The sequence below is a fragment of the Homarus americanus genome, unplaced genomic scaffold (assembly GCF_018991925.1).
Source record: "Homarus americanus isolate GMGI-L3 unplaced genomic scaffold, GMGI_Hamer_2.0 scaffold23651, whole genome shotgun sequence".
Taxonomy (NCBI): Eukaryota; Metazoa; Arthropoda; class Malacostraca; order Decapoda; family Nephropidae; genus Homarus; species Homarus americanus.
Genome location: NW_024744190.1, coordinates 851595 through 874981, shown reverse-complemented (window position 1 = coordinate 874981; position 23387 = coordinate 851595). Strand labels below are relative to the sequence as shown.

Genomic DNA, 23387 nt, shown 5'->3' with positions numbered 1-23387 from the left:
TCTTTCTATATAAAGTGTATGTCAATCTACCTTCAATGCATTTAGAAAAATTAATAACAATTAATCAGAAAGGAAATCAAGACGTTACTGAGAGCATTGTAAAATGATGCTAAATAAACCTGATCAATCGAGACTCGAACGCATTCGCTGGGAAGTGTTAGCTGTTGTGCCCGTAACAAGACCAAGCTGGTTTATTACCTATGACTGAAATTTATCCTGATTTTAGCTGTTGGTAAATCTCCTGTATCCTGTAGTGTCTAAAGGTGCAGATATTACCTAACTGTAGCTTAGATAATTGAGTTATTTAGATAGATGATACAATTGTAACCTTACTGAAGATAATATCTACTATCGATAACACCGTGTAAAATATTTTACGCAATGTTTCCTTCAATAAAAGCATCATTAAGTCACGTTAGTAAGTATTTTGAGTAAAGGCTAAAAAAAATACCCTCTTAGGATATATTTAAATGAATAAGCAATCTTAGTATTCTTAAACGTGAGTAATATTATCTTTTGATTCAAATAATCCATTTGTTTACAGACGTGATCCGTGAGCCTGGGTGTCACTTTTCCCTGGCGGGTGAGAACGGGTTCCTCGAGTCCCCCAATTTCCCCAACCAGTACCCGCCCGGCCGAGACTGTTGCTATGACATCGCCAGGCCCAGCCCTAAGCACTGTGGAGTCAGGCTTACAGGTAAGAGGGGGGGTGGGGGTCAAGATTATAATTAAGGAAGAAGTTAAATTTACAGGTGAGACAGAGGTCAACCTTTAAGGAAAAATAATAATAATAATAATAATAATAATAATAATAATAATAATAATAATAATAATGATAATAATAATAATAATAATAATAATAATAATAATAATAATAATAATAATAATAATAATAATAATAATAATAAAATAATGATGATAATAATAATAATAATAATAATAATAATAAATAAATAATAATAATAACACAATATTTTCCCACAGTGGAGAACTTGGACGTGGGTCGCGGGGAGGAGGAAGGCTTCTGTAGACGGGACTGGGTGTCGCTGCCCTCCTGTGTACCTGAAAGAGGCACCAGGATCTGCGGCAACTCCACCGGTCAAGTGTGTAAGTCTCACTACCTTACAGGTGATAACAAGCACAACACCTGGTATTAACAAATAACGCAGGTTATTTGGTTTATGCGTAGGAGATAAAAATACAAATAACAGAAAGGTGAGAAAAAGTGAGAAATTACTAAGAACAGAAGACGATGAAATTTTTATTGTTGAAGATTGAGGGCAATGTTTCAGTGTTGGTACGATGCTGTTTTAGTCTTTTGTGTGTATATAAATTGCCCACGTACTGTCAATACTTATGGGTCACATTACAGGTTCACAATTACCATGATATTGATACGAGACTTTTGAGCCTCGAGACACACTATAATCATCTCCTAAACAGATATACGTTCTAAAAATAATATCATATTAAATCTGAAACTCTAAAATGATCCTTTAATACAGAACTGGAGTTTCATAACCTGACTAATATCTTCCAAGATGACTCAATACTCAGACCAACATTTTTACACTATCATAAACTACTGGGATATAGTAGCCACCAAACAGTCAATCTTTCCCTCTAGTTCAGCCAACAATAGTAACTTTATAACACGATGGAATGTGGTATTGTGGTAACGTCCTGACCTTGTTCTCCCCCCACAGTTCAGTACCTGTTCCAGCCCGGAGCCTCAGCCATTAGGTTCGTCTTTCATGCCGGTGAGGTGTCGGAGGGTCGTAGTGGCTTCAGGATCAAGTAAGTCAGTCAGTCAGTCAGTCAGTCATTGGCTCTAAACCTAATATACTGTAGATTTTGATGATTAGTAAACTATGCAAAATAATTTAAGTATATCGAAATCGCCTTATCATTATTTATTATTATATTTTAAACTCATTACCACCATATGCTCACCATTTTGCCCTCACCTTACACCACCTACCACCATTTTGCCCTCACCTTTCACCACCTACCACCATTTTGCTCTCACCTTTCACCACCTACCACCATTTTGCCCTCACCTTACACCACCTACCACCATTTTGCCCTCACCTTACACCACCTACCACCATTTTGCCCTCACCTTTCACCACCTACCACCATTTTGCCCTCACCTTTCACCACCTACCACCATTTTGCTCTCACCTTTCACCACCTACCACCATTTTGCCCTCGCCTTTCACCACCTATCACCATTTGTAATCATCTGCCACCAACTACCACCATCAGCCATTCAAAGCTATCTATCAGTAATCTATCATATACCCTCAAGTATCTACCACAATCTACCACCAAACACCACCATCTGTCACCAAGTACCACAATCTAACACCATCTACCGCCACCAGGTACCAATCGCTGACCACGTGCACTGGACCCTATCAGACACAGACCCCGCCAATATCAGTCATCCCGGGCACATCATCAGCGCCCTGCTACACCAAGATCACAGATATCCGGGGCACCGTCAATACCCCATACCATCCCAAGAAGTACCCAGACAACCTCGACTGTGTCTACGAGTTTATCAGGTCAGTTTAGAGAGAAGGTAAATGGAGAAATTATACGTAATGATAATACTGATACTACTACGACTATAATATAAATACTACTACTAATGATACTACTACGACTATAATATAAATACTACTACTAATGATAATATTACGACTATACTATAAATACTACTACTAATGATACTATTACGACTATACTATAAATACTACTACTAATGATACTATTACGACTATACTATAAATACTACTAATAATGATATTATTACGACTACACTATAAATACTACTACTAATGATACTATTACGACTATACTATAAATACTACTACTAATGATACTATTACGACTATACTATAAATACTACTACTAATGATACTATTACGACTATGCTATAAATACTACTACTAAAGATACTACTACTACTATAAATAATAATACTAATGATCTACTACAACTATACTATAAATACTACTACTACTACTACTATAAATACTATTTTTTTATACAAAATATGGCCTCCAGCCTCCCCCATTAGCCATACCTTCGCCACCATTTTATTACCTTAATATTAAATATCCTAATACATAAGTAGCTATCCTAGCTGTGTTGAGTTAGTAGAGCCGCAGATCTATGCGACATTCAGTGACTGTTGCCTCATAGTCAATATCTGCAACTGCTGTCGGCTTTGGGGCCGATGCTCTCGTTCCCCTGAGGCAGAGCAAAGCAGACCGAAGGAGAGAGACAGACAGTCGACATCTCATCCAGGCTGTAACGTAACTTCTGGGCTGCTGCTTCTGTTCGGATGTCACCTCTGCGAGTCTGGCGTAGAAGCATCTTGCATTTGGTCCCATCCCACCAGGTGGTTGTGAACACTAGAAGAGTGAAGCTGCCTTGATCAACGTTCTGAATTCTCTCCCCGTATGCCCTTATCTTGTCGTTCTCGTTCCTCCTGTGTGCAACATCGAGAGCTAAGTTAATACTCCTACTATTTATTCTACGTTTCCGTTTCCTGCAAATTATCCATATAATATAATTTCCTTATCTCTCTAAGTCCCCTGGGCCTCTCCCAGGTCATCTACTTAACTCCCCCTCACTTCCCCAGGTCACCTACTAACCCTCCCTCACTCCCCGGGTCACCTACTAACCCCCTCACTCCCCGGGGGTCACCTACTAACCCCCCTCACCCCCCGGGTCACCTACTAACCCCCTCCTCCCCAGGGTCACCTCCCCCGGGTCACCTACTAACCCCCCCTCCCGGGTCACCTACTAACCCCCCCTCACTCCCCCGGGTCACCTACTAAACCCCCTAACTTCCACAGGTCTAGCCAGGATGTGTGTGGGATAAGGATGCAGTCTGTCACCTTCGAGATGGACCCGCCCCTCATGACTATCTTCGGGGGCGCCTGTACAGACTTCCTTCACCTGCCCTCCTGCGGCTTCCTCTGCGGCAAAGTTAACTTCTCTTGTAAGTATGGCAAGGTTAACTTGTATTTTAAGCAAGACGGCGTTAATTCCTCGTCTAAGTAAGACAATGATAACTTCTATTATAAATACGGCAATGTTAACTAAGTATGGCAATGTTAACCGGTTTTACATACTCGGGAGCTAAAGTACATAGTAGTTATAATTAAATACTATCAATACTCTGGAAGTAGAAGGTGTTATTAAATAAAGAAAATAAGGTAATATTCAAGGAGATTTTGCATGTTAGTTTTGGGACAACCAAGAACAAAAACCCATTTCCTCGAAGACTATGTTTTCACTGATATAATTTTTTTCTTGTATAACTCTGCTTTTTCAGAACCTTAAAAATGAAGAAAGTTTTCACACACACGCACACGCACACGCACACGCACACGCACACACACACACACACACACACACACACACGTGTTCCTTTCTTTCACTCACCATCTCTCTCTCCCCAGGGGTCGTGTCGTTCCAGCCTGACGCCACCAGTCTAAAGTTCCACTTCCATTCAGACGAGACTACTGGCCACACCGGCTTCCTCATCAACTTTGAGCAAGTGACCGAGTGCTGACCTGACCTGACTTCTCTACGTGCTCCACGAAGATGAGGTGATCATTGGTCACCTAAGCATCTTCATCTTCTTCGAGCAAATGATCCAATGTTGATCTGATTTGAGCTTGTTTGTGGTCCAATCACTCAACGTTGACCTTCATTTTTACTTCATGTTCGGAGGGGTCACAGGAGTCGTCAGAATCATCATCATCTTGTCGCAGCTCATACACTGGTGACATCTTCTTGGAGTTGTGTTTTAATGAGATTGAAAGCCGAATAACAGACAACTTGATTCAATGTGGTGAACGACCATAAGGGATTTTAAATGGTCAGGGTCGAGACAGACAAATCCCTATCATTGTAAAAAAAAATCAGCGGATGCCTAACACGAGAGACTGAGATGATACGTGTTTACGGTGTTTACAAATATCATTATTACTGATTTGAAATGGATATGCAGAACACAACACAGAAAATACGAAACAAAAAACACAGGGCCATTAGGAAGAGAAGTGTGAACAAATTGTTGTCAAGAGAGGATAAGAAGTGTGTTTGGGATAAAGGTTTCTACGATGAGGGAAATGTGTTGTTTTGGTTCAGTATCGGGCATTTGATTTTTATACCTAGTGTGACGTGAGAGAGTTTGTGTGGTGTTGGCATCTCTCAGCGATGGAGAGGCTTTAATGACCAAAAATATGTTCCAAGCTCAATTAGACAACACTACATTGATCTACGAAATGGCATTCAGGAGCGAACCAGGAAGCAGATTATCATTCACTTCAGTTATAACAATATGATGACTTATTTACTTTATTATGGAAGACTTTAACAGGTGGTGTATATTTAGGGATAATTTACATATGTGGTATTTATGTATTCTGAAGACCTGGTGCAGGTGTGTACAGTATGGTGTGTGTTTCAGGTTCTGTTTTATTCACTTGTAGTCTTCTATAAGAGACACATCTGGCTATGTAAATATGATATTTGATTCAGATCAGTTCAAGAATTTACTAACAATGGTCCTTAGATGGGAAATTATCCCTTGAGATTAAACTTAAATACACAGTATACTTACTGCATGTGGTCGGACGTGTAGTAATGCTCTTAAGTCTGACAGTGCAGTTCAAAGCATTTGTTTACTTCCGTCTCGCCGTGTGGTTGGAGGCCGTGTGAGGGTGACGGCGGGGAACACGCACTTTAGGCAACTCACCCATTATGCCTCACAAAATAGGGCATAGCTTTATCTTTGCTCAAAAGGTAAAACAATTCTTTACCCTGTAAGATAATTTGCGACGGCGCCATCTGCTGCCTAGTCAAGCACGACCAGTAGTAGCCATGAGGGAAATGCTTATTTTGTACACAGCTTCTGTAACTCTCTTGCCATTTGAAGCGTTCAAGTCCTGTCACAATGGACGAAAATAAGTAAAAAAAAAAAGTGTAAAAAAAAAACCTTTCGTTTCCATCAAAATATAACTTCCGACCAGTGGATCAACCTTTTCTACGAAAAATATTCAACAGTGATAAAGTATATACACAAATTGTGTTAAGTTCGTTTCTTTCTGTTTATCAGTGTGATTATATATAATGGATGGATGTATTTGGTTTCAGTTGGTCTGGAATGATGTCTCCTGGTGTAACTAACCTGGATTTCAGTTAGTATGTTAATTATATTTTATCCCTATGAATGTTAAACTGCAACTGACTGAGCGGCCGTGGTCCAATACGGTCATTTGGCTCCCTGTAACAAGATAAGTTATTTCATCCTCACTTGGGGTAAATAGATGCAATACAAATCTTTGAGAATTTAGGCTCTGCTGCTGAAGACACTGAGGGAGTCTTCGGTTGTTGTAGTGTATGTGTGTGTATAGATCCTTTATCTTTGCTATGTGGAGGCGAAGAGTCTTGTTGTTTACGTCGAGGTTGTACTCACAGTGTATCCAGCATCAAGTCTTATCGGTCCCTGCGTTTTTTAATCTTTATAATCCATAGAAAATGAAAGTTTATGCTGCGTATTATCAGTTTAATGAGAACACTATTATGTCCTATATAATTGAGAGGTGACTGAGCTATCATCCTCGCGTTATACAATAAGACTTCAGAAGTAAACTGAGGCGGAGTTCCAGTATACAATTTTGTTATTTTTTTATGATGTAACGATAACTCATTGTGAATTACTGAACCGTTCTCGCCAGGAAGACACAAAATTATCCAGGAATTTTTCTATTTTATTTTTATTTGATTTTGAGACTAAATACCTGTGCAGATTTCAGAACCACGTGGGCCGGCAATTTCTACTGGTAAAAGACAAAATATTCTGCGCACCAAAGTAAATAAAAACAACTTTAATTTAAAACAATTATACCTTAATGTTAGATGAAAATTTGTTTATAGTGATTGTATACATAACACAATATGCAAATCATATGCTATATTAATCGACGATAAGCCTGGTATGATTTTTTTTATACTTTTGACTATTGGGTTAATCTACAACCCCTATAACGTGGTTTACCTCACCTCAGCTCATTAACATAGTGAGAGCTCCTCGCTGACAACGCTGCTGTACACTGCATCTTCCATTTTTGTTTTCTCGGAAACTTTCTCTCTCATATGTATTTTTCTGGATTACTTTCAACTCAGTATAAACTTCTATTAAAGCCAGCAAAGAACCCTCTCTTCTGTTAGCTTATCAATGAGTTTGATTTCCCTACGAGAGCAGCCTTGTGTTAAGACGTCACTACACACAGTTATCAAGGCGGCCACTGGGGGAATGTACAAGATTCGCCTCCACTTTTAACTTTTCCACTAACCTCCCATGTCTTGTGGTTTATCTCCTCCCAGGTGGAAATGCCACGGTAAGATGTTAACAAAAGACAACTACTAACCCCTTACATTAGCGTCTTAACTCTTTTAAAGTTCTTGTTAGTTTTATCACTGAAAGTAGAACAACTATGAACAATTCTATAAATATCTGAGCCTCGTGGCGGATTCGTTATATGGTGGGTTAAAGCATTGGAACTTTCATCTTGGATTGCTTGGAGTAATGGGGGTTAGCTTATGACCTCATGGCAGTACCAGCTAAAGCGATAAAAACCCAACAACAACGATGATTTGGACACTGTTATACTCTTGGTACTTGCATACTGAACGCCCCTCAACATGTTAACAGCGACTACAGAAACCTGATCAATATTGGTGTGTCTAATCTACGCCACTTGCTCCATTAAAACATCGCTGGAGTTTTATGGTGTCCGACTAGCATTAATTTGTATGATAATGAGCTAGTACTGGTGTGTACGATGTCTAGCTGCCTTAGATGAGCCATTATAGGATGTATTTGAAGCTAATTTCTTTCAGCTGTATAAAGCCCAAGTGACGTCAAGGACCATTCAAAATGTTCCATTGACGTCTTGGACTGTATGGCGTTTGTTTAACTCCTTGTGGATTGTGAAATTTAAGTTTTCATGCCTAACCCTCTAAGGATGTTGATATTTAAAGTCTCATCTTCAATCTTATAAGGATGAGGATTTTACCCTTTAAAGATTGATTCACTTTGTGACACCCACTGGGAATATTATCTCATACAAGTGGGTGAAGGAGCGCTCCCAGCCGAGGACGCCGCCTTCTGTGCAATAGTGTCATAGTGTTATTCTCTCACAGCATGATGAAAATACAGTTTTATGTAATCTTAAGGAAATATGAAAATCAGTACGTATATTTGCGTTTCATTATCCTGCTTTCCTGCTAATTACTGTGAGTGAGTGAGTGTGTGTGTGTGTGTGTGTGTGTGTGTGTGTGTGCAGTAATAGGGTGGAGTGCGTGGGACAGTTGCCTCATTGTTATATTCCTATTCATACGAAAAATTATCTTAATCCTTGTTTATACATATTCAGTCACCCGGTTTTCAATAACAAAAAATTAAATTTTGCACCAACGTTTACGTATAGAACCAAGAACAAACTTACTGAAGGGTTCATCACATGACTTATCATTCACACACAGGGCAGGAGACACAGGGTAAACCCATGGGTGCACGAATGTTGACAGGAAGCGTCGACAGATAAAGCAAAACGCTGCACATTACGTGACACGAGATTTCTACATCATTCACATAAACTGTGTATCATTACTTCTCATCACTTACTCTATCGGTTGATGGCTGATGGATTCACCCTAAAGTCATTGGTAAGTCTGTGTAGTCGGGTGTTGAGATAAGTGTGTAAAAGCAAAGGAGAAATATTCTTTATTAAAACAATGGAAACCCCAGAGACGCAAAGGACATGCGCGGGGTACCGACCGAGTCAGCTGGTAGAAGGGAAGGAGTGCCAGTGCCTGTCCCCTTATTATCGTTTATTTTCCCAGCGACACACACACGGAAACACATGATAGGTGGAAGGCGTAGAAGAGTGAAGGTCACAACTATCCCTGGGGAGTACCTTCAACTGTCCCTCACACTCGCTCCAAGGCTCAGGCGAGGTGGTGCCGAGGCGAGGTGGGCGGCTCTGAACCGTCAGTAGAGATCATCACACCCTGGCAGAAATATTTACTTGTACGGTAAGATGGCTTTTGACGTGTTGGTTGTACTTCAAGTCTAGTTTTCATCCGCAGTGTTGATGTTATAATGTGTGGTTGATCTTAAACCACTAAGATCGATTAAGTTCATATTTTAGATTAGATCGTATGACATTAGCGATTAAAACTTTCTGTAAATATCAGTAGCTTTTGAGTCATTACGATTATTATGACTGTGACTAACATTTCTAAGTGGTTCACATATTTATCAACTCTTTATATGAGTATTTATTGGCCGAATTATTTATTTACGCATCTACTTTTCCGAAAGTGTTTTTACGCTTTAGTTTATTATTTTATATTTCATATATGTGAACGATAAGCTTCCATCAGTTACTGTTAAATCTTAATATTTCAATGATTTTTTTATTTTTATTTATTTATTTTTAATGTGGAAAATACAAAGAACCTCGGACGGGAGTCAGGGAATCTTATGTAGGTTCCAGAAATCTTAAGAAATATTGAAGATGCTGTTTAGGTTCTCAGTAACCCCCCCCCCCCACCCCATACACACACTACAACTGCATCCTTCTCCTACAACCACGTTCTGGTCGCCACAAGAACAGCCCAGTTCCAACCATTGTAAAAATAACAACTCGTAGTTAACCAGTGTGTTCACTCTCTGCCAATCTCACTTCTGTACTGTAACGGTACTGAAATTCCTTGTTAAATGACCCTCTCCCCCTTGTCATTATATATTGTACTACTTTATTTACCAATCAAGTGGCCCACTTTGGCTAACATGTTCTTTCAATAAACCATTACTTATTATAATTACTGGTGTGTGAGTCTTACAATTAAATAAAACAACTGCTGTCTAGTTTATGCTCCAGACCTGTTTCTAGAAAACTAGGGCTCTTCCTGCCTTAAGAAGCGAAAGACTGCTCAGAAAAAGATGCTGTCTTAAAGTGTCTGCGACTTCCTTCCAAATAGAGTATCAGGCAAAGATGTAGACAGGTGAAGGTGATGAGTCGGAACATCTCATCTCTCAGGAAGCGATACCCTGACCTCGATATTGTGTGTCTGCAGGAGAGTCTCACACCTAATGGTAAACCCCCACCCAGTCTGCCCAATTATGTGTATTATGATTCTAGTTCGACTCACAAATGTCTAGTGTAAAAAAGGACGACACTACAGCATGTACTGTACCTCTCGGGTCTTCCTTATCCATTTGTTCGTCTCTTACGTGTTATCTCTCATCCTTCCTTTGTCCAGTATGTCTGTTTTATCACTTCTCCATAAGTCACTTTCCTGTCCCTCTTCCTCCTGTCTACAGCTGCCATATTTATCATGCTTTCCACTCGGCTTTCCTCACCTGTCCTCACTCAGCGCTGATTGCTTCATACACAACATAGGAATGGGATATGTATATACGATTTATTTTATCATTAGCGTCATAATATCTTGGTCGTGTCCTCTAGTGACCCCCAGCCGGTGTTGTGTACCCCCAGCCGGTGTTGTGTTCCCCCAGCCGGTGTTGTGTACCCCCAGCTGGTGTTGTGTACCCCCAGCTGGTGTTGTGTACCCCCAGCTGGTGCTGTGTACCCCCAGCCGGTACCCCCAGCCGGTGTTGTGTACCCCCAGCCGGTGTTGTGTACCCCCAGCCGGTGTTGTGTACCCCCAGCCGGTGTTGTGTACCCCAAGCCGGTGTTGCGTACCCCCAGCCGATGTTGTGTACCCCCTGCCGGTGTTGTATACCCCCAGCCGGTGTTGTATACCCCCAGCTGGTGTTGTATACCCCCAGCTGGTGTTACGCAGTGTGAGGGACAGACCGGTTCTTGGGGTTACATCCTGAACCAACAAAGAGAGACAAAAAAAACAACTCAGGAAATCCTATTTTTTCTTCTTTGTAATGTTCGATTACTGATCCACTCAGACCAACAGGATGGACATATTAGTGATAGTTACTGACAGAAGGGAAGTATTGTATTGCTTTACTAGTATGTAAATTGTTTGAAAAGAGTTAACCATCGTTTATAACTTCGGAATACTTCAAGATCTTAGACCCCCAGATCATTTTATCTTAATGTTAACTGCCTTGAACTAATCTAACCTAATCAAAAGTAATCTAACCTACAGTAAATTAATCTAACCTAGCCTAACCTAACCTAAGTTAAGATGTGGGGGGCGAATTATCAGGTGTTCCATATCTTATCTTGTTTCGGTATTAACATTAGACTAATCTTCCAGGTTGGTGAGGTGAGAGTTGTAAACAGACGAGAGATTACCACAGTAACCACATGTAAACAACAAACAACATCAAACAAGAGAGAAAGACTAATTGGTGTTAGTGTCAACGATATATATAATAAAAAAGAAAACAGAATGGAGGAATGAAAAAGAAAAGAAAACATTATAAAGATTAGTGTGGGTTTATATTCTTCTGATCACATTAGTATCTTTAACTTACTCTTAGTAGTGTTTTCAACTTGAAGACGAATAGTGACAACACAGTGACAACAGAAAATATAAGAACCAAAACATCCTGGCACCACATCTGTTGAGGGAAACAGCTGCACCAACAGACACCATTAATATAAACAACGTCATTATCAGAATATATAGTAGTAGTAGTAGTAGTAGTAGTAGTAGTAGTAGTAGTAGTAGTAGTAGTAGTAGTAGTAGTAGCAGTAGTAGTAGTAGTAGTAGTAACAGCCTGACAGCATCAAACTCAGATGGAAATTTACATAATTATGTAATAAAACCACTGCTCCACCATTACTACTACATGCAGCTGTTCTTATATTAGGGGAGGACAGCTGGATCATTGTTAGCAGTAGTTTCAGCAGCCCTTGGAATTGCCGCTACATTACTGGTTGGAGTTAAAACCACTCACTATTGCCAAGACAAAAACAACAGCAGGTTACGCTATCAAACATCAGCATTGTCAAGAGGTGTGTCAACACAGATAATAACAGCACGAAAGAAGAAACACAATATTTCTCATGACAGCAGCAGTACAGTGTCTCCAGAACGACCACCAGCACTGACACGACCAGAACTGCCTCTAAAAGACTCAGGTTGCAGAAAGGGTAACATAAATACCACCAGAATTACCTACATCGATACCAGATACAGCACGTACGATCAGGACTACCAACAGCGTCAAGCAGAAGAAGAATAACGATGGCTAAATGGCAGGGAGTGAACGTGGCCACTATCACCGAGGAGGACGTGATAGTGGAGGAGATCGGCGAGGACGGCATGGTGAGTCCAATACCTTTTGTTATTATGTATTTGTCTTCGGCTGTGACAGAAGGGGGAATACCTGACTATGCGAGCGAGCGTCCGGGAACCTTAAATACGATAACTCATAAAAATGGCCGTGAATTTTAACCAAACTCTGAATTTGAATTGAATTGAAACAGTTTATTTAGCCAGAAAAACACAGATACAGAGTGGATGATAACACAACAGGACCACAAGCGATATCAACATTCAGTGTTATCTGTTGTTACTCTCACTATATAGAGTTGTGGCTCCTTGGGTTTGGGATGTGGCGCAGGAAAGGGATTTCATCATCATTATTTCTCTTATAAGTTACGTGTTACTTGCCTGAGTATGTGGCGATGACTGCTCTTTTCAGCTGCGGAAATAAACCCGACACAAACGAACACAACCAACCCTCGATAGCTGGATAATCTCTTTATCACTCTCACGCTTCCTGTAAGTCACCGGGACATATATTTTGTTAGTTTAAAGCACACCAAATTCTACAGTAATATGTCATGTTATTCTCATCCCCAGTGTAACACCACAAGCTCATAACTGGCGGTAGTAAGGACGGGTATAGCCTCAACACAACAAACATATCGAAAACAGAACACAAATTAGACGGTATTCGGGTGATCAAGACGCTGGACCATTGCGCCACACAAAACATTATTAAAACTGTCAGGGAAATGATGACATGTGTATAACAACTATGACGGGGTAACTTAATAGTCAAAGAGGAAATACATGTGTAGTAATGACCATTGTGGCTTGAGGAGAACGGACGATCCTTTGATATATAACACTTCTAATATCACGTCGTATCGTTAATATTTTTCTAATACTCTACGACTATTGACAAGTTTATGCATAACCTGAGTAAAATAAAGGCCTCTTAATATACCGATACATTTCTTTTCACTACGTATTCACTATTCAAGAAAAATACCAGAAAAATATCAATAAATTAATCATTTTTTAGGATCAGCAGTTGAATTTGTGTTTATTTCTCTCATGGTAGATAAGTCACAGGTCCGTCTCCGGTCTCTGTGTTAACCTTCAGGTCTGCGATGAAGAGCTTATTAGCGTATCAGCTTCCTACAGGTGAAACTACAGGTGCGTCTATGTAACAGGCAGCAGTTCCCCCTATTGTTGTGGCAACGGTAGGGGTAATTGTTGCCTGTTGGTGATAATAGTTTTTTGGGAATTAATTTTTTTCTTCGTATGTGAGTCAACTAGTAAAAAAAAAATATTTCAGAATGAGTGAGATGAGTCAGTGAACTAACTACGTGGAGAGTTACTGACGCAGTTAAATATCAACTAATGTTAACTAAACACATTATAACACAAGTTCAATAATTTGTTTTTTATACAGACAAACTTTTTATATTCACCTACATCAAGCAACAATGACGTTCACAAAGAGAATACAGACCAGCTCACGCCACACCGGAAAGTATTACAGTCGCGTGACGTTTGGGATTTCCTGCTGATGTTTATCACAATAGGTCTGTCACCCATGGTCTTTGGTACAAGCAAATAGCCCATGTAAATAACTTGCTTGTACTGGAGTTAGATAAACCAAGAGTAATTCTCTACAATATTATACATCATTCGTGATCTTATACTCGTATACTAAATTCCGATAACATCAAAGAACTCCTTAAAAATGAATTAATATTAAATGAGAATAATACAAAAAAGAAGACACGAGGCGCGCGCACACACACACACTTATACACACCTAAGTAAATATTACAGACAGACACAGTACAAATACTAAACTAATGTAACTTAAGCTTTCACAATAAAGACATTCATGTAATGGTTTTACCCTTCTCCATATAAACAAAACTTTTTCCATGCATTACTTTTAACTAACTCTAACACGCTTCCTACAACCAAAATACGTTTGTAGCTCACGTTAACTGTGTTCTTTTATTGTCAATCCCAACACGGGTTCCGGGCTGTACGATAGATTAGGACGACTGTCGGTACTATTTGCTAGGAGGTGTAGCCTGTGAGTCCTGGTGTGTGCCTGTGTGTGTGTTTTAGCTCTCCTTAAATACAATCCCATCTTATTGGTAATTCTCTTCAGGTTAAATTTGACTTAGGAAGAGCAGAAAGACAATGGAGAAATAAGTGACGAAACATAAATCACGAACAAGTAGACACATTTAGCCAAATTAATTGAACTCGTCCATGTCAGTAGGTCAAGTTAATTTTAACCTCTATCTGTATATTAGGGAACTATACTGACAGGTGGTGTTGTTTGTGTGTCAAGTGATCACGTAGGTCCTTTTTCACTACAGGTGGAGACGATAGCAAAAGAACTGGACAGCGTTAGCCTGAAGGAAGACAGGTGAGAAACTCCTTGTGTGTTTTGGTGTGTGTGTGTGTGTGTGTGTGTGTGTGTGTGTGTGTGTGTGTGTGTGTGTGTGTGTGTGTGTGTGTGTGTGTGTGTTTATATAAGTTGACGAGAAATACTCTAGTAAGTATGAGATCAAACCATTACCCATTTATTTACTTATTTATGTTTTCCAGTGATGCGGCATCAACAGGCAGTGGCAACTCAGGCCAGGCTGGAGGAACCACCTCACGTGAGTAAAAAGTGGCACCCTGGCACTGTGTAGACAAATGGTTAAGGTCCCTCTAATCTGCTCTTCACCATCGCTGGTTAGAGTCTTTCTCAAGTAATCACTACATCTAAATGTATGTCACCCGAGTGTACACGAACACGATGTTAAATGGATTCCTTCAGCACTTGTGACAGTTCTCAACTCAGTTAAAATTCAAAGATTCTTTCAGGAACCCCCACAATGTGTATTAGTTTGTTTGGTCCTATCACGTCTAATATAGATCACATATCAACATTGTTTGTCATTTCTTAAAAAAAAAAAATAATCCCATCGTTCCTCAGCTCACCACCAGAGAGATGTATCTACTGTATCTCTCTTGAGTTACACTTGCTGAAGACGTGTTTAACGACCACAGTTGTTAATGTGTTGTATTACAGTAAACGTCAACACCATTATAAGGACAGGCCCTATAAGCCTTCCTATACTCTTCCTGATTGTCTTATCGTTCTCTCCCATAACCCACAGGACATTAAAATTAACCCATTTCACCTGCCTGTTAACATAGGTCCTACGTCGTTTGAGCGTCCCAGTAGCATGGTGGAAAACGATGACGTGGACATCGTCAACAACAACTCTATCCTGAGCACCATCATCTTCGACAGCAAGAGCAACACGTTCCCCAGGGCGTCAAGTGGCCCCAAAACGCCGCCTGCGTCTATAGGTAGGCCTTCATCTCCATCCTCAACACCACCTGCCAGGAAATCGATCACCAGGAGCGGCAGTCGAGCTTCGGGGTTTACGGTAAGTGGTGGCTTTTGTTTTTTTTGGAGTCACAAGTGTTTTGTAATACTTTAGGCCACTCATAGCAGTTCAATGGTGAAACTATGTATATTTACTGAATCTTACCCAATTAGTTGCAATGCCATTCATCAAATCCTCCTAGCTTATATAATCCACCTCAATCCCCATCCTAACTATCCGTCAACTTCTATCAAACCACAATGACTCACTTTTAATACTCGCGTTATTATCCACTACAGATGAGCCTCTCGGATAAGTTCGTGACGGAGATGAGTTTATTTGATCCCAGCAGCGCCTCAACCCCACGTACCAGTATCTCCTTTGGGATCTTCTTAGCTACTGACCAGGTGATGGGCGATCACTCTGTGTATAAGGTGTCTCCTGTTTCGCCCTTATCTGCCCTCAAGCTCAAGTAAGTAAAGGAATGTGTATGTGTGTGTGTGTGTAATTGGTTCCATCTTATTCCATTTCCTAATTATCTCTCGTCCTCTTTGTTTCCGTCTGTCTTTCTTACAAACACACTTTCTGCCTCTCTCTCTCATATCACCTCAGTAGTACTAACACGCCTGTGGTCCCTCCCCCCCCCCGGCAGGCCTCAAGATCGACTACTGAAGATCAACGACATGAGCCTGGCCGGGTGGTCTCACAATTGCGTGCTTGACTTCGTGAGGAACCTGCCACTCACTTGTGTCTCTGGTCAGGTGAACCCAGACACTCCGGTCGACTTCCCGCTCTGTTTGGTGAGTTGGAGGAGGAGGAGAAGGAGGATTTTTTACTGTTAAATTTATTGGCAAAGCTTGGAGTACAGTTTGCCTATTCTAATTTATTCATTCAGGTCTTGACACCGAGGGTGCTATCACTTCTCACTTCCACGTAGGACAGAGGTTCATACACAAAGAAATAGATCATATTCAGAAATAGTATACATAGGTCAGAGTCATGTGGGTGATATCACTGTTCACTGCCACGCAGGACAGTGGTTCATAAACAGTAGAAGTCATATTCAATTTGAGGATTAATCAGTGTGGACTACCAAATTTTGGATAGACAGCAAGAATGTCCTCAAGCACCCTGATTCAGTGTAGTAATTACATACATCATGATACAATAAGCCAGGTGGCCTGAAGTCTTTGACAGAGTCGCATTCAATAATATAGTGTTCAAGTGTATGCTTTAAAGGTTTATTATAAAGAGGAGAAGGAGGAGGATGAAGGGTAATGGGAATGAACCTTAGGAAGGAAGGAAGGAAGGAAGGAAGGAAGGAAGGAAGGAAATGAGGAAGAATGCTGTGAGATGATAACAGAGGGATGAACGTAGGGGAAGGAATGAAGGATAAAAGAAAACAAGGAACTTATGGGAAGAATGGAAGAAAAATAATAAAGGAAACTGAAAATTTCTTCATGAAGAAAAGCTTGACTATAAAGGAAAGAGACTCACTTTCTATTCATCTAAACTCAATTTTTCAAAGAAGGTTTATAAGCTTAATTTCACTTCAAGTAAATTTGTTCGTATTTAATTTGTTTTTCTTTATTAAATGCCATTTGGTTGTCTTATAGGAATACAGACGATCGGGGAAAAATGTACGCTCATCAGACGAAGCCCCAGTGAACAAGAGACTCAACACAAATATCAGAGTTAGGAAGAAAAGTGAGTAATTTACTTTAGTTGCCCTTGATATTTTAAGGTTTTCTCTGACCATTGCTTATAGGGGTAACCAGCACAAAATAAATTCACCTATGGATGGATGTTAATTTGTTAATTCTGTTTAATCGTCATATCATACAAGATTACATTAGGTTAGAACGTATATATACAATGCATGAATACACTGGAAGTTGTGAAGTATGCAAACAACGGTAAACAGTCAGTGTATTTGACCAAAAATAAAAGCGAGAAAAAATTTGAATTTGTTGCAAATTCTGATGTCTTATTTTTATTTAACAAAGGTTGGTGCGTTTTCCAAAGAGTGTAGTAGAGACTTATGGACTAAAAGTTGTAAAATACTCAACCTCGAACTAAGCAAAACGTATGTGATTTGAAGACCCGTTACTTATAACCTGTAACCTGCAACATATGACCCTAGATACAATATGAAACCTTTAGCCTGTAACCTCTAACCTGTAACATATGACCCTAGGTACATTATGTAACCTTTAGCCTGTAACCTCTAACCTGTAACACAATCCCGGTATTACAGGAGCTACAGTGACGTCGGTACAAGAGGAGGATGTCAGAGTGTTATACAGTAAGAGTACGACTAATAAGTTAAGGCTGAATCAAGAATTGCCACTGTTCCTCACCGCCTCCGACTCTAGCAGCAGCAACACCATCAGGATGACTGTGGGCGTCCAGGAAGGATCAGAGGCAGAGGGTGTGTGTGTGTGTGTGTGTGTGTGTGTGTGTGTGTGTGTGTGTGTGTGTGTGTGTGTGTGTGTGTGTAATAATAAATAGTAATAATAATAATAAACGGTTTATTAATAGAGTTGCAGTCGGTGGCTGAAAATATACAAACATACATGTGATTTAGACATAATAATATACGTTCAATACATTTACAGGGCTGTACAGTACATAAATCAGGAGCTGTTTATTATTTCAACAATAGATGGGATGGTGCTATTCTTATATCTATCGGTGCGGGCTCTTATGGGCTGAATTTTGTTGTAGTGGCGGACTGTGCGAGGTGGGCGATGACAAGGATGGTGCAGTATTCCACTACCAAACCCTGCTAGTGCGTGGTGGTGGAGGTCACTAAGGGATGGCATTTCCAGGGTGGAGAAAAAGCTGTTGTAGCCGGAGTAATCTGCGCCGAGCATGACTCTGCAGGCCCTCTTCTGTACATTCTCTAGCTGACATGGTTGGGTAGAGTTGAGAGAAGACGACCAGGCTGGTGATGCATACGTTAATTTTGGGATAATAAATGCCTTGTAGATAGTCCTCAGCTCTGGCCTGGGTGCCCCAAGTGACCTGAGTCGTCGTAGCATGTAGAGTCGGTACGAGGCTGCCTTGATAGTGTTGTTTACATGGGCCTTCCAGTCCAGTTTGTGGTCTATGGTAACACCAAGGAATTTGGCAGACTGCACTAACTGGACAGGATGGGCACCCACTGTAACTGCTGGAGCTTGCACTGGAGTGGTGGCGTTGTTGATGTGCATGACTACGGTTTTGGTGTGATTGATGGTGACCTTGTTCTCCGTAGTCCATGCCTGTAGCCTGTCCAGGGTGCCTTGCAGCGATAAGTAGTCTGGTGAGGTGTTGTCCACTGTAACCCCCACAGTGCAGTCATCCACGTACTTCCACTTGTGAGGAGTCCGATAGAGCGTCATTGATCAGGATTAGGAAGCAAAGTGGTCCCATCTTGGTCCCCTGGGGAACACCGCAGGTGAGGTGTTGCAATGTGGAGACAGAACCCTGGTACCTCACTGCCTGACGAAGCTCACTCAGGAAATCAGTGAAATCAGTGTGTGTGTGTGTGTGTGTGTGTGTGTGTGTGTGTGTGTGTGTGTGTGTGTGTGTGTGTGTGTGTGTGTGTGTGTGTGTGTGTGCGTGTGCGCGTGTGTGTGTCCATTCTTATTTCTATATTCTACTCATATCTGTTTCACAAGAGCTACAATGAAGGAAACTACCCATCCAAAGTGTTTGTTTATTTCTATGGATATACACCGCCAATGGACCAGATTAAGAAAATAGCACGAACTTAAAAATCTACACATTTTATCTGTATTTCCATGTTAAAATAACTTTCTTTTTCATCTGTGTCCCCGTGTAGTGTGCTTCCGTGTGCATTCGTTCGAGGAGGCAACCCCACGACCTGAAGGCGGGAAATTGGTGGTAATCCAGGCCCCAAAAGGCAACCAATACCTCAGCGCTCTCAACCCCACAGATCTGACCTTTATGGTGAGTGACAGCGGAAGTGAATTTAATATTGATACATTTGATGTTCACTCTGTCGAATAATAATATTTTTCAACACGGGTAATATTTTTATCTTTGTATGGTATTATTTACTAATGTGTTTCTTGAATAGCCAATGGGTAAATGATATCTTGATGCATAATGTTAGATATATTCAGCAAAGAGGAGAAACTGCACCTGACCCAACCTACACAAGGATACTTTGTCTATCTCTTTCTATTCGTCTATTTGTCTGACTCCCTCCACGGACACGCAACGCTCCTCCCAATAAACCCAACTACACCCTCAGTACCGATTATTTCCTCACCACTCCACCTCCTCCCCAGCACGGTGTGGCTTCAGATGTAAAGAACCTCAGCCAAGCAGACGTCCGCTTCTTCATCCTCAACAGTGACAGGGGCAGCGACTTCGTCAGGCTCAAGAGCATATTTACAGGTTGGTTGTCTTCGAATCCCATCTTGGAAAATTTTGTGAACCAACAACAATAATCATATCCACAGTCTGTTATCTTCAGTAAGCTATCCTGATCACTTGAGGGGGTTAGGTTAGGTTAGCGTTCTGGTGGCTGTTCTTATGGGCTATAATGACCCACATCAAGGCCTGGGGGGCGAAAATATAATAAAATAATAATAATAATTATAAGAATAATACAAATAAAAAAAAATCAATAAAATAAATAACAATTACAACAAAGAAAATATTAATAATACTAAATAAAAATTAATAATAATATTAATAATAATAATAATAATAATAATAATAATAATAATAATAATAATAATAATAATAATAATAATAATAATAAAGAGCCACAAATAAATAAATAAATAAAATATTAAGAGTGAGAAACGATATATGTATGTTGTGTTGTCAAAGTCAGAGAAACAATTGAGACCCTGCAATTGTGTGTAAATGAGGCAGAAAGTCAGATCAGCAACCTGGGACTTGGTCACACTTTTTGTGATGCCATATGGCAGCAGGGTCTACCATTAGACAACACATGGAGAGGGACCAGCTAACCATGTTAATAGTTTCGTTTCGCTAATGGTTCAGAAGTTTGTTTCTTATTCTGATATAGCTTCACCAAACATTTATTACCGTTTTGTATCTATTCTCGTCAGGTCGCTTCGTGTCGGCAACTCCGGATGGCGTCAAGTTTGTTAGTCAGGACGAGGACGCCCATCTACCTGACAGTACTTTATTCCAAATCTTCTCCTGCAAGCAATGAATTCGTCTGTCACTAAACTGCCCAGAAGACCAGCGAGGACCAACAAACCTGGCTACTAGATCTATGGAGGCCAACCATCTGACCCATGTGTTCCAATAATGTGGCCACTCAACCTCAACAGCCAAAACACAACATTGGAAGTTGTCAACTTGAGTTTGGCGGTGAAATTATATTTACTATCAGGTGAGTAAGGGAAGTTATAACCGACTCTAAAACGTATACAGGTACTGTACAAAATTGCTGAAATCCTGAGTATTACATAAGAGAGGTCAACAACAGCCTTGGTAATATACATGTGTAGCCATAAATGTGACCATAAAAGTGGCTAATACTCATGTATGGGTGACACACTGAATACAGTAATAATATAGTCCACTGTCACTGGCCATTAAACCTACAGTATATACCGACTATTACCTGGTGTCTAGACCCGTGTGGTCAGTTACAACTTGGCCGGTATTACATACATGGCCAATTACAACCTCGCCTCTAAAACTATGTGGCCTCCTACATCCTGGTCACCATATCTGTGTGGCCGGCTACAAGCAGACTGCCGAACCTGTATCACCAACGAGTGTGATCCCACGACCTTTACAAGCAACAGCAGATCAGTGTTTACTTAAATTAAGAGAAACGTATCATTCTAGTCCTGTAAAAGATGTGTCATTCAGCGCCCACAGTCCATGTACGATCGCCGACAAAATACTCTCGACACAGACAACAAAAATAAACAAAGGCCAAAAATCATTTCTATACGTAACACTTTGGTTCGCCTTGCTGTGTAGAACACGGGATAGGGAACTGAAACACTGTGACACGATCTGATGTACAGTATATGAGTGCTGCCAGACGAGTCTAGAGTATTTTGTCGGCGATTGTACATAGTGTATATTTATAACTCTCATAAATCGCTGTTATTGACGCAGTAAATAACAAATGTCGGGCGATTAGTGTGTTAAATGTTACAGATCCCGAATCAGATTGAGTCTTTTGTTATATCCAAATGTTGATTACAGAAGACGACTGAAAACTATCTATATTTTTTTCTTATAATTTCAGTAAAAGCTAAAGAAAACTAAAACGTTAAATAATATAACCAAGCTTTTCCTTAACATCCTATTCATATTTTAATCTATTCACTAAAATGTTACTACTAGAACAGACTGAACAGCGAACTAAAGATGAAACACTCAGGACAGACGATGACTATGACTATGCTAACTCCAGGTCAAACGGCTGTCTTGATAGCGTATGCATAGCCATTATATGTTTATTATTATTTAAAATTATATGTGTAAAACAAATGAATTCCATGGATAATCAAGACGTGTGTTTCTGGTAAATATGTCTTGTGTTTCCTCCCATATTACATCTTTTGAATAGTTACCAGTACCAAATTTTCGTTTTCTCTGGATTGAGTCACAAGTTTAACCTTCATTTTCTGTTAAGGTGAGGTAAACAAACTCAGGCTTCATACTCAGACACGTAACTTTAGCATTACTGTATGGTATCCTACTGTGTCATGTGATACTCTCAACAATAACTAAACTTGTATCTATTTATCAATGAACACCTGAGTCGGAATTGCTACTAATTATATAAATATCTCTTTCAAAACAGATTTCCTTATCCTTTAAATATGAGTTTTATATCTGGCTATACAACTTAAAATCCTGATAAGGTCTTTAGTCGTGTTAACTCTTCAGGTACATAGTTTTAGTGATGTTTCTCTTCCTACTATAAACATTAAAATCCGCATATATAACTCAATAAAATACTAGATGTATATTAATCTATGTAAATATCAGATGTATTCATGAGTTTTAGAATTATCAAGGAACAATTATAAAGTAATGTGGTAAAGCGACGCCTCTCTTATCAGATGTATCTTAAGAAATAATTACATTCGTTTTGTTAACATATATTACTTGTTATGTCATACGAGTTTAAAAGATAATGTTAAGAGACAACTACAGATCACAGGGAACACATCACAGTCTTGGCCATCAGCAACATCACCACAATGGACCACCATCTTTACTTCCACCAACACATTGGACCACCGCCACCAACACACTGGACCACCTCCACCACCACACTGGGCCACCACCAACACACTGGACCACAATCATTACCTCCACCAACACATTGGACCACCATCATTACCCCCACCAACACACTGGACCACCACCACCACCAACACACTGGACCACCACCACCACCACCACACTGGACCACCATCACCACCAACACACTGGACCACAATCATTACCTCCACCAACACACTGGACCACCACCACCAACACACTGGATACCACCACCACTGGACCACCACGATTATCTCCACCACCGCTGGACACCAACACACTGGACCCCCATACAGCTTATTTCACCTGAGGCTTAAATATCCTACCGCTACCAGGGGGGGGGGGGCTCTTGGTTAGGTTAGTTTAGCATTAGGGTGGTTAATCTACAGGTGAGATAAGCTGGGGGATAATCTTCAG

At 40.3% G+C, this 23387-nt stretch overlaps 2 protein-coding genes across 3 annotated transcripts in view; both read left to right on the top strand.

Moving 5' to 3' along the window:
• The window catches only part of LOC121877654 (neuropilin-2-like), a 116088-nt gene extending 109954 nt beyond the window's left edge, over nt 1–6134 (top strand). For both annotated transcript variants that reach the window (XM_042383463.1, XM_042383462.1), the window contains 6 exons: nt 545–697; nt 985–1107; nt 1707–1797; nt 2388–2570; nt 3873–4018; nt 4482–6134. In XM_042383463.1, coding sequence (XP_042239397.1) covers nt 545–697; nt 985–1107; nt 1707–1797; nt 2388–2570; nt 3873–4018; nt 4482–4594 — 809 coding nt within the window. In that variant the 3' untranslated portion in view covers nt 4595–6134. The remainder of the gene's footprint in view (nt 1–544; nt 698–984; nt 1108–1706; nt 1798–2387; nt 2571–3872; nt 4019–4481) is intronic.
• A 2721-nt stretch (nt 6135–8855) lies between these two features.
• Nucleotides 8856–22500, top strand: LOC121877652. The gene is made up of 12 exons (XM_042383460.1): nt 8856–9129; nt 11338–12354; nt 14673–14722; nt 14905–14960; nt 15505–15740; nt 15980–16152; nt 16333–16480; nt 17297–17387; nt 17938–18111; nt 19510–19637; nt 19982–20090; nt 20777–22500. The coding sequence occupies exons 2-12, from the start codon at nt 12274–12276 to the stop codon at nt 20881–20883; spliced, it is 1353 nt and encodes a 450-aa protein (XP_042239394.1). The 5' UTR covers nt 8856–9129; nt 11338–12273; the 3' UTR covers nt 20884–22500.
• The last annotated feature ends 887 nt before the right edge of the window (nt 22501–23387 follow it).

Excerpts from the sequence above, each read along its gene's own strand:
- LOC121877652 (XM_042383460.1), top strand. The coding sequence starts at position 12,274 with ATGGCTAAATGGCAGGGAGTGAACGTGGCCACTATCACCGAGGAGGAC. Across the intron at positions 16,481-17,296 it reads TCGACTTCCCGCTCTGTTTG|GAATACAGACGATCGGGGAA; the intron begins GTGAGTTGGAGG and ends GTTGTCTTATAG. Across the intron at positions 18,112-19,509 it reads GGAAGGATCAGAGGCAGAGG|TGTGCTTCCGTGTGCATTCG; the intron begins GTGTGTGTGTGT and ends GTCCCCGTGTAG.